The sequence below is a fragment of the Zingiber officinale genome, chromosome 1A, assembly GCF_018446385.1.
Source record: "Zingiber officinale cultivar Zhangliang chromosome 1A, Zo_v1.1, whole genome shotgun sequence".
In the NCBI taxonomy this organism is placed as follows: Eukaryota; Viridiplantae; Streptophyta; class Magnoliopsida; order Zingiberales; family Zingiberaceae; genus Zingiber; species Zingiber officinale.
Window position 1 is genome coordinate 61,046,332 of NC_055987.1, and position 12,773 is coordinate 61,059,104.

The 12,773-nt window shown below is 36.3% G+C and overlaps 1 protein-coding gene across 1 annotated transcript; it reads right to left on the minus strand.

Moving 5' to 3' along the window:
- Positions 1 to 5,575: 5,575 nt before the first annotated feature.
- LOC122025590 (pentatricopeptide repeat-containing protein At3g09040, mitochondrial-like) lies at positions 5,576 to 8,835 on the minus strand. Its single transcript, XM_042584427.1, has one exon. It carries the CDS (start codon positions 8,781 to 8,783, stop codon positions 6,360 to 6,362), a length of 2,424 nt encoding a protein of 807 aa, XP_042440361.1. The 5' UTR covers positions 8,784 to 8,835; the 3' UTR covers positions 5,576 to 6,359.
- Positions 8,836 to 12,773: the final 3,938 nt, after the last annotated feature.

A 12,773-nucleotide genomic window follows, 5' to 3' on the forward strand; every position in this document is an offset into this window, starting at 1 on the left:
AAGCTTCCAAAAGATGAAGATCTTTTCCACCAACCAAGCTCCAAGGAATGTAAGCTTTCTCTCCTTCTTCCTCAAGCTAGATCCGGCCACCAATTAAAACTCCATGAGCATGAAGAGGTTCGGCCACAAAGAGAAGAAGAAGAGAAGAAGAAAGGGCCGGCCACACCACCAAGGAAAAGAGGGAGAAAAATAGAATAGAGTCCTTAGCCTTGAAGCCTCCTCTACCCCCTCTTTTATAATCCTTGGTCTTGGCAAATAAGGAAAATTTAATAAAAACTTCCTTAATTCTTTTGCCATGAAAAGGAAAAATTTATTTAATTAAAAATAATTTTTCTTCTCCAATTTATTTGGCAGGCCACACCATAAAATTTCCAAGCAAATAAAATTTTAAACACAAATTTAAACTTCCTTATTTGCTTCCGGAAATTTATAAAATTTCTCCAATAATTTTTATCCCTTCATGATTGGTTTATAAAAAGGAAATTTAATAAATTAAAATCTTTCTTTTAAACATGTGGATAAAAAGAAAGTTATCTCTAAAAATTAAAATCTCTTTTAATCTACAAATAAGGAAAGATATTAAATTTTTTATTAATCTTTTGTAGAAACTTATAAAAGAGAATATTTAATTTTAAACTCTCTTTTAAATCATGAACATGGTTAAAAAGGAAAGTTTTCTTAAAATTTAAAATCCTCCTTTAATCAACAAATAAGGAAAGATTTCAAATTTTAAACTCTCTTTTAAACATGTAGATGATTTACAAATAAGGAAAGTTTTTACCAAAAAATTAAAACCATCCTTTTAAACTACAAATAAGGAAAGAGATTAATCTCTTCTCTTAATCTTTTGTAGAAAGTTATAAAAGGAAATTTTTTATTTTTAAACTCTCTTTTAAAATCATGATATCCACATAAGAAATAATTTTAATAAAAATCCTTTTTAATATTCTCGTGGTCGGCCACCTAAGCTTGGGACCCAAGCTTTGGCCGACCACCTACATAACTCATCCACTTGATCTTGGCCGGCCCTAGCTTGGGTTCCAAGCTAGCTTGGCCGGCCCCATTGGATGGGTAAGAAGGTGGGTATGCGGTGGGTATAAATCTCTATATACTAGAGGCTACGATAGGGGACCGAGAGGAGGAATTGGTTTTGGTCTCCCGATGAAATTAAGCATCCCGTATTCGCCCCGAACACACAACTTAATTTCATCAATAATAATTCATTCCACTAAAGAACTATTATTGAACTACCGCACCAATCCCAAATTACATTTTGGGCTCCTTCTTATTATGAGTGTGTTAGTCTCCCTGTGTTTAAGATAACAAATGTCCACTAATTAAGTAAGTTACTGACAACTCACTTAATTAATATCTAGCTCCAAGAGTAGTACCACTCAACTTTATCGCCATGTCGGACTAAGTCCACCTGTAGGGTTTAACATGACAATCCTTATGAGCTCCTCTTGGGGACAATCTCAACCTAGATCACTAGGACACAGTTTCCTTCTATAATCAACAACACACACTATAAGTGACATCATTTCCTAACTCATCGGGCTTATTGATTTATCGAACTAAATCTCACCCATTGACAAATTAAAGAAATAAATATCAAATATATGTGCTTGTTATTATATTAGGATTAAGAGCACACACTTCCATAATAACTGAGGTCTTTGTTCCTTTATAAAGTCAGTATAAAAGGAACGACCTCAAATGGTCCTACTCAATACACTCTAAGTGTACTAGTGTAATTATATAGTTAAGATAAACTAATACCTAATTACACTACGACCTTCCAATGGTTTATTCCTTTCCATCTTGGTCGTGAGCTACTGTTTATAATTTATAAGGAACTGATAACATGATCTTCTGTGTGTGGCACCACACACCATGTTATCTACAATATAAATTAATTAAGCAACTACATTTATCATAAATGTAGACATTTGACCAATGTGATTCTTATTTCTATATAAATGTTTATACCAAAAGCTAGGCTTTTAGTATACACTCTAACAGTCATTGCATCAAAAATGAGGACATTATTAGTGAAATTTGCACTAACGGTCTAATTCAGGTTTTGATGAATAACAAGTGAGTTAAGTTAGTTATTTTTGTGATCTATTGCATTTATCGAGCGTGCAAAGATTAACAAGTCTAGTTGGTCGGACACCAAGATGAAACTTAACTAGTTCTGAGGACCTGATAGTTTGTTCGATTCCCAGATAGGTTAAAGGGTCAACCTAATATCTGGCGGAAAGTTTGACTGGGTTCATGGGACCTAACAGCCGGCCAAAGTCCAGTTAGATCTACGAACCTGACAACTTACAAGAAGACTTGGTGGGTTGAGAGGCTAGTCGATAGACTGCAAGTAGGTAAGTGCAGTACTAGTCACTAGAGGAGAGAGTTCCGGTGAGGACGAGTCCAAGTTTGGACTTTAGACGATGGTCCAGTTTAGGTCTATTTTGGATTTCTAAACTGAGACCTTAACTAATTCTTGGTCTTGGAAGGATAGTTCAGGACAGGAACTAATTATTACTACTTATTATTATTATTTGTGTTAACTTTATTTTGTAGGGTAAATATTTTAGTATTAGACTAACATATTTTGTAGGACAAATAGAGCACAAAGTTCCTCGGGTAAATAGTACCCGAGGCACCTTCGGGAGCTTTGAAAGCACCTTGAGTACTGCTCATGGAAGACACCTTCAAAGGCTTAGAAGGTGCCATCCATCGGATAAAATCACACTTCATTGACGATAAGGAGCGAGCTATTCAGGATTAGATTTTATACATTGAATCCGCTTTTAATGCTATGGAAGGCGTCTTCCACACTCCATAAAAGAGAATCTCGACCAGTCCTTCAACATAACTCAATTAATAAGCTTCTACGCGTCCGATTGGTGTTCCGATTGTTCCAACTTCCTGTTACTGCCTCAAAGAAGTCTTTCTGCCGCTGAACTACTTTTCTGAGTCATCCGATCATCTCTGGTAAATCGACATCAACACACGAGCACACTCTAAATTGTTGGTAACGTTTTATAGTGTTGTAATTTTTATACTACTGTTTTAAAAGGAAAGTATAGCCTGTTACACTATCCTTATCTTTGTATTTGATTACCTCTTTCCATAGTTTCAGAAGAGGTCTTTAGTGAATTATCCATCGATAGATTTCCGAAACCTGTGTCTTGGAGTAGGAGTCGCCTAATGCTCCTAACCAAGTAAAAGTAACTGAGTTTTTTTTTTGTTCTTTCCAGTTTAATCTTTCTACTGTATTTTATTTTACTTTAAATTTATAAAATAACTCTGTTTTCAAAAATCATGTGATTCACCTCCCTTCTCATGTGCTCACTATCCAACAAGATCATTGCGCTAGAGGGGAGGGGGGTTGAATAGTGCTTGTGGCTTTTAAATTTTTCAAAAAATGTTTCGAGGGTACACAACGGAAAATAGAATAAGAATACAAACACCAAAGATTTACTTGGTTTGGATCCTATGATGACACCTACTCTAAGGTCCACAATCGTTGATTGCTTTCATTGGACAATCACTATAGCTTCAAAAAATCTTTACAAATAGAGCACAAAGATGAAGTACAAGAACCATACAATTAAAGTCCTTTGATCAAAATTATACTGACGACTTTGGAATTCAGAGAGGCGTGCTTTCAATCGTTGGAGCAGTGTTATGGCTTCGTCGAATCGTCTTTGGAACAGCGCGCAAGAGAAGGATCTCGAAGATGAGTTGTATTGAAGCTCTTACCCAAAGACTTCTTTTATAAAATGCTGAAGGTATCTTCAACCCCATGGAAAGCGCCTCCAATTGTAGATTTTATCCTCACAGCCTCAGAGTTGATAACTTCTGCAATCTACGAAATTCATCCACTTGAAGGCGCCTTCAGTCACATGGAAGGCGCCTCCAGCACTGTTCATTGGAGGTGCCTTCAGCCACATAGAAGGAGCCTTCAATACTGTTCATCCGAGGCTCTTTTATGCATTTTACTTCCTGCAAGACATGTCAGTACAAATACCAAACACACCCTATAAAACAAAGTTAGCACTATAAAATAATATGGAAATAAAAATATTTGACAGTCTCTAGACTACCCGGTTCTGATTTTCAGATTTTCTGTGAAACCTTAGGTTGAATCAACGTCTACTGTTCCTTCAACGGGGAACGCGTCCTCACCTACTCCTCTTAGGAGAAATTACCTTTTGCCCGACCGATTCTCCAGACCGTCTAGACTTTTGCTCGGTGTCCGAAATATCAGGACTTCATGCTGGACGTCCGATCCCTGACCCGTTTAATCTTCCACCCGGTGTCCGCGACCAGAATTTTCGCCTAGCATCCTCGACCCTAAGATTTTGCTTAACGTCCTCGATCCGCCAAGACTTTGCCTAGTCCCCCGGACCAGGACTTCTTTGCCTAACCACAGCTAAGAATTTTCACCTGCCTAACCACAGGTAGGACTTTCCACTTGTCTAGTCTCAACTAGAACTTTCCTTTGCTTAAGATTACTTAGGGCTTTCTTGTACATTCAGTTCAATTTGTTAGACAACAAGAAACCTTAACTTTGAACCATTTGCCATAATCAAAACTTAGGTTCGATCATCTGGTGCTTCCTGCATCAACAGCCTCTTCAGTTTGAAGGTCTTGCAATTTGCAGTGCTTCTATCATAAGATAAAGTCGTATATTAAGAGACAATTGTCATGTTCTGTGAGCACCATGTGCGAAGAAAATTCATTTTAAAGAAATAAAGTCCAACTCTTACCTCGACTTTACCAAAACGATATTATACCATCATTCTACCCACACTTAGATTCCACGACCATCAAACTCAAGTGATTTTATTCTCGTAAGGTCTTATCTTTGAATGTTCTATTGAGGCTTGTTCTTTTGCCTCATTTTAACAGAGTAATTTCGTATGGGATTGTCGCATTGGAGTGATAGGGCTATGTAGGTAGGAACTTGATGTTCCGAACCAAGTTGCCATTGTGTTAGTGTACTGTGACCGTTCTTTTTTCCATTATTATCAATTTAATATTGTTACATATACATGTGCACGTACTTCTAATTAACATTTGCATTGAATTTTTGTATTTGTGAAAAAAATCATTACTATCTATTATTCCCTCCTCCCTAGTCAGTTGCCATTTGATCCGACACTTTACCAGACTAGTTTGGAATCGAACCTTTCTAAAACAAAAAGAAAATAATTGCTAACTTGCACCTCTAAATTTCCTGGCGCGTCCGTGGATGGATCATGTTGAATTATCAACTCAAGTTGATCAAATTAGTTGTTTCAAGCACTCCCGAAGTGTAGAAGAACAGAACTGCAACTAGGAATTTTGAAAAGGCCATGTTTCAAGCACTCCATTATTATGAATTGTGACCAGAGCCACAATTGAATGGTGCAAGAAATTGAACTAGCTAAATTTGCCGACGGGATGATTGATCAACTATTAATTTAACTGACTACATCGACAAATCTCATGCTTATTTCTGAAACAAACTAAAAGGTTGAAGTGACAACCAGTCGGCCACTGATTTATCATCACACTATCAATAGTTGAAATGCCATTTCATGTCTCTTTTTCTTATGAATCAGAACCACAGCATGGCCTCTAATTGATAAATTATACACATCAATGTCACTGTTTAAAAAACAAGTTTATATTTATACACAAACTCCTTAGCACTTGACAACAAAAGAGCTTCTAAATCTATCTATATAAATGATGCATTCCATCTCCCAAAGAATCCATAGCAGTCGAGTGCTTAATTGAAATTTTAGCCCCCAGCTGATCCCCAGTGCCTCTTAAGAATATATCAGGAAAAGGCAATGCTGCTGCATCTTTTGTCGAGTTTATGATACCAGTTGATTATATTCAAAAGCAAGCAATCAGGAGCATTCTTGAGTAACTTCAATTGGCAACTTTAGCATACAAAAGAAAAGGACTGGAGGTACCTTGGTCTTACTTTTAGGGACAGCATTTTTCAAATGTTGGATTCTCATAATTATTTTGGGAATCTGATTATATCACAAATCATACCCGTGCCTCAGTGGCATGATAAATTCATTTCTTGCAGACTGTTTTGATGTTCATTTTAATCCTCATTCTTTCAGCAGCTTTTCCATCTTGCAGTCGTCGTTATGCATTTCCAGTGATGCTTCAATGACATTAGCTGAGTGTATTCTTAAGCAGCTAATTTTGCCATCTAGTGTTTTGGTGTGTATAAATAGAAGTATAATAACAATCTTTCTTGATGAACTTCAACAGAGAACACAAGACTTTAGTGATGATACCTCTCAAATGCTCAATCCTCAGTCTTTTGTTCTTTTCTTTTTTGTATTTCAGGTGGCGATAATGCTATATCCACAGGTTTTGTCAACTCTATTTATTTCCATGTTAAATCTCATTCGTTCAGCATCCTTCCATTTTGCATCTCCTGCATATACATTTGCCATCAATGCATAGGCACTGTCATTATTTGGGGTTAGCTTGAGGACCTTTTCAGCAGCCAATTCAGCCATATCTTTATTCCCATAAATGCGGCATCCACTTAATAGTGATATCCACAGAGCAGACCATGGTTCATAAGGCATGCTTTCAATCACATTTTTAGCCTTATCAAGAAGCCCATTTCTGGCAAAAAGATCGACCAAGCAGGCAAAATTATCTGTGGAAGGGTACATTCCATAAACACTGCTTATCGAATCAAACAGATGCTCACCTTGCTTCACTAGACCCTGATGGCTACAAGTTGCAATAACTGCCACGAAAGTGGCATGAGTAGGGTGTATATTAAAATACTTCATCTGTTGAAAAAGTTCGATGGCTTCTGTTATCAGGCCATGATGTGCATAGGCCATAATCATGGTATTAAAGAGAATGACATCCTTGTAATCCCTTGAGATATTTTTAAAGACATCCTTCGAGCTTGAAATCTCTCCAGACTTAGCGTAGGAATTTATCATTGCAGTTGCTACACATAAACAATTCTCAAATCCTATCTTGACAATGTATGAGTGGATGCACATGGATTGGTCAAGCAATGCAAGATTAGCACATGCTCTGAGAGCACTTGATAATATAATTTCATCAGGCCTTTCATATGTATCTCTCAAGCAATTTAGAAGTAAAAGGCCCTCTTTATTGAAGCCAAGTTTTACAAAAGCCGAAATCATGGCTCCCCAAGAAACCAAATCTAACTTTGCAGCATCTTTGAATATAGCATAACAAGACGTAATTGCTCCAAAGCTAGCATATGCAGTAACCATTGAACTACATATGGAGCAACATGAACCAAGACCTAACTTTATAATTCTAGCATGGATCTGCTGAACTTTGCTTTGATGTTCCATTCTTAAACAAGCACCTAAGATGCTAGAGTATGTGAACTCATCTCCTTCAATTCCATGTTCAATCAAACTGCAGAAAACTCGAAAGGCTTTTGTACAAAATCCATTTAAAGTGTAGCCTACAATCATTTCATTGCAAATGATAAGATTCGTATGAGGGTGGCCAGCGAAAACAAGAGCAGCACTATCCATCATATCACATCTCGAGAGCATTTTTATCAGTGAGTTGACAACCAAATCACAATTTAAGTAACCAAGACGACAGGCAAAGCAGAAGAACTGAGAACCCAGTTGAAGATCCTCTATTGTACCACAAAGCCTGATTATGGTGGATAAAGTAATTTGATCTGGTCTAACACCGGCTGATAGCATGGTAGAAAACAAATTCACTACTTCACTTGCCTCCTCCTCTTTGGCAAGGCCACAAATTGCTGTATTCCATGATGAATTGTCCTTGATACGTATCTGATGGAAAACTTTCAGAGCGGAGTTCTTCCTGCCAGTTCTAAAGTACATATCAGCAAGAGAATTCATCACAGTAGTATTGGATTGAAACTCGTTACGAATAGCCACACAATGAACAGTTTGTCCACACCTTAAGTCCCCTGTTACTTGACACCCTTTCAACGTACTGATATAAGTGCACTGATCAGGGTTTAGTCCTATATGAGAGGCAAAACTGAAACTTTTCATTGCATTGAAGATGTCCCCATTGAGTGCATAGCCCTCGATAATTGCATTCCAACAAGCCAAGTCTGGATCACATATAATTTCAAAGGCAAGTTCTGCAGCTTCAATATTTCCACACTTTGCATACATCCACAAAAGTGTGCTGCCGACAAACCGGTTTGTATCCATGCCTATCTTCAATGCAACAGAATGAAGAGCATTGCCAAACTTACTTCTCCCAGTCACTCCACATGCACTCATGACACTTGCCAGACTGAATTCATTGGGGACGAACCCTGCTCTCATCATCTCAACGTATAAATTGAAACCCTTTTCATGCTCATTGTTGTGAACGAACCCTGATATCATCGAAGTCCAAGAAACAAGATTCCTGTCAGCCATTTCGTCGAACACCTTCGATGCATGGTCAACTTCTCGGCATTTCGAGTACATGGTGAGCAAATTAGTCTGTGAGAAGGTGTCTGCAGAGAATCCGGATTTGATGATTTGGCCATGGATCCGGGAGCCCAAGACGGGAGAGTTGTTCCGCCAAGAAAAGCTCAGAGCAGCGGCAAAGGTGTTTTGGTTGTTTATAGCAAATAGATCGGAGAAGGACAGAGGCCGATGGAAAGGAAGATCGATGGGAGTCGAAGGGCTATTGCTGGAGAAGGAAAGGTGGAATGATTTGCTTGTAAAGATTGACGACAAAGGAGAATATGAAGGAACACGGATCTTGCCCACTCTCATGCCAAGGTTAGATCGTGCATCTGAGATATATATTCTGTGTTATGTGATATATATTTAGTGTGTAAAAACTTGCTTAATTATAAAAATTAAAGTATTAACAATGGAAATCTAATGCTAACGATCATATTTAATGTGATTTTCAAATCTCTTTTTTTTAGATGTCATATATATATATATATATATATATATATATTAAAAAAAAAGAAAAGAAAATGTCACTATATAGAAGATTGGTCAACATCACTCTTTATAAATTGAGCAAATCTAGATTGCTAGATAGCTTTTAAGAATACTTATTGAATAAATCATCACAATTATCCTTAAAAGATACTTCTTGAATAATTCTCTTAATTTTAAGTTCAATTTAAGAGACTACAACCCATTAAATTAATCTAAGATTTATAATCTCTCTTTTTACAATAATAGAAAATTAGGTGCATAAAAAAAATAAAATTGTAAAAATTCTAATCTCACTCTAAAAAATAAAAACTAAAAACAAAGTGAAGAGAAGAGTTATTGAAAATGAAGCTTTAATGCCTTATTGAAGGTGAAATATATTTGACTTAAGTATTCATTAATAGACTTGGGCTAAACAGTTCAAAGGAAACAGTGCGACTGAAGGATGGTTGCGATCTACTTATCAGTGCTAGATTGATTGAAAAACAATTGAAGAATAAAGAGATGATGAAAGCTATAAAAGGGAAGTAAGGTGGAGGTTTGAAGGCTTTTCACACATAAAAATACTTTGGTTCTATTAGAGTTTCTCTATTTTAAAGTCTTTCTCTTCTATGTGTTTATAGCCCCCGGGGCTATGGTGCAGTGGTAGGGTATTCAGGTTATCATCCAAATACTCACGGTTCGAGCTCTAGCTATTGTGAATTTATAGAAATTTTTCCTCCAGTTGATGCACGCAACTAAAGGATGTTGGACTCCTGGACTGTCGAGCGCTTCCCAATTTACCCTGGTGGTCGGTGGGAAATTTCCGTGGAGTCGGATCGGTCATCCCAGGCTCGACGTTACCCAACCTAATTAATTTTTTTTATTTTTTATATATGAACTATTGAAATTTTGCCACATTATATGAACTATTGGAGATAAAAAAAACATCTTACAAGCCTTTAAACTGTAAGCTCATATAGTAAGTTTTCTGGAGGAATTTATCGATGAATAGTAGGCCATAAAATAGAAACAAAGGTTCCAAACTATATAAACTAGTGTGTTAGTAATTAGTATATTTATTATTCTTTGTATATTTTTATTCCATTGTTAATCTTTGTATAACCTAAAGTATTAGTAAGAGTAGTGTTTGATGTAGATAAAAATAAAACACATAATTTATTTTTACTTTGTGGAAATTAAATTTGTATCTTAGTTGGTGATGCACTAATCTCCAGCACTGCAAACCTTCGGAATTGTTGAGAATCCTAGCCACGGACTGCTCGAAGTCGAGATGATAGTCACGTATCTCGAACTATCAACATTATGTCACAATGTTTCAACTCTTAATCTAGTGATGTGTGATGATAACCTTCTTATGTTCTTCTCAACAAAATAGAGACTACAACTCTCTTTTTTCTTAGACTCCCTTCTTTTTTCTTTCTTTTTCTCTCACATATACTTCTCACAAGAAGTATGAATTTATAGGATAAGATAAGAATATGGATAGTCATTCTATTACGGTGTTACTAACATTCACTTATATTAGTAGAGTTACGAGATGAAGTTACTAACATTCACTTATGTTAGTGGAGTCATGAGATAGAGTTACTATATTCACTTATGTTAGTGGAGTCATTTATATTAGTGGAGTTATGAGATAACCCCATTATCCCATTTGAATGCCCCATAATGGGCATGCATTACTAACACCATATGAATGCCCCATAATGGACATAAGTTACTAACATCTCCCACTTGCATACAAGGGTATTTAATTTTTATCATTAGATCACAACTTATGTGACCTGTCATATCACTATAGTAGACTTCCATACAGGGTTGAACGTTGTGTGACTTATGAGCACAACTACATACAAAACTACTCAATGCGCCTGTTAGGATGATTAAATAGTCATCATTGTATCATAAGATACAAAATCTCGCTGTATCCCAGATCCAAGACTTATTACATCCATCAAGCTACTTTCCTCATCAAAAGTAATCCTTAGATGATGCTCGATTTTATATTCACTAATATGTTTTAATCTTTACATAGATAAACATAAAAGGCTAGTTGGTGAATATTATATAATGATGTATTGTCAATTGGTTTTTCTTTTTCCAAACTCGAATCTATCAATCTCAACTCAGCTACTTTCCTAAACCTATCTCTCAGACCTCAATTTATCTTTCGGACCATCAATAAATAGACTAAAGTAGAAAACATTGAATCATGACATCAAGAAACAACCGAAAGTAATAAAGGAACAAGAAATCCCACCTAGAGGATTTCAGATCTCACACAGCGGGGCTTGGGGATATCAAGTTATTGTCTCTTATAATATAGCTTCCACTATCCCAATCGTCTTATCACATATGGTATGAAACATGTGCCACAATGTTAACCCCCCATCTCTTAGAAGGGCATATGTCATTTTTTGCTAACATTGACAGGTATGAAACTCAGTCTACACATAAGATTCTACCAAGAGATCTTTGAGAGAGTACCTCAAAGACATATCACAATTCATAGATGATATATAAGATTTCATACCTGGATTCTCACAGACAATATGGATGTGACTACTCCCATGTCGGTCATGTCGCATATGACCTCATCCTGAACACATATTAGGACAACTTAAGTTCTAACAAGGCTATTCTCAAAACCTCTTACAGCAAAAAATCATCTTATCCCCACTATTGGAGGTGGTCATTAGTGTGATAGAGTCGACCTTCCCTGCCTGACATATCTATTATATCACAGAACATATATATAACAAATGCATTACAAAAGTGTTATATATATAAATATGACTAATCAATGCATAAGAAGTTATATATTTCATTAAGCATCATTATAGTCAAGTCAATACAAACTAAGATATGTCATAAAGTACACAACCTCAATGACTCACTATGTCCTATAAAAGAGTCTCTACTTATAGGTTTGGTGAAGGGTCAACAACCATGTTGTGTGTTGAAATATACTTAATAATCACTTTATTCTTCTCAATGATATCTCTCACTTAATGATATTTGATATATATGTGTCTGGTTCTACTATGAAATTTAGGGTCTCGAGTGTAAGCAATAGAGACCTGATCTGGCCTTTCACTATCTGCTAAAATTCCTAAGTCATCTAATAGTCTTTGGAACTAAACACTTTCTTGAACTGCTAATGAGCAAGCAACAACCTCAACCTCTATTATAGATAGAGCAACATAGATTTACTTCTTACTGCTATAGTAAATGGCTCCGCTATTGAGCAAGAAAGTAAACCTGATGTTAATTTACGTTTATCTAGATAGCCTCCTCAATCGACGTCTGAATATCCCACAAGTCACAAATCATCTCTTGTATAACACAAAAAGAAGTTTATAGTTCCTTTGAGATATTGAAAAATCATTTTCACTGCTCTCAAGTGATCCCTTCCAGGATTTGCTTGATATCTACATACTAAACTGACTGCATAACATATATCCAGTCGTGTACACATCATTGCATATATTAGACTTCCTATTGTACTGGAATAAGGTACTTTACTCATTCTTACTTCTACTAGAGTTTTAGGACACATATCAGCACAGGGATCAATCACAATGAGGACTAACCAATGGTTGATCACATCAAAACGAAGTGGAAATAGGTTTCTTGTGAAAGAGCTAACACTCTTCTCGAGCGATCCCTTTGAATATTTACTCCAAGGATGAACTCAGCTTCACCCATGTCTTTTATGTCAAAGCTAGATGACGACCATCTTTTAATGGTTATAAGATACTCAATGTTGTTCCCAGCCAACATTATGTCATCTACATATAACGACAAAAT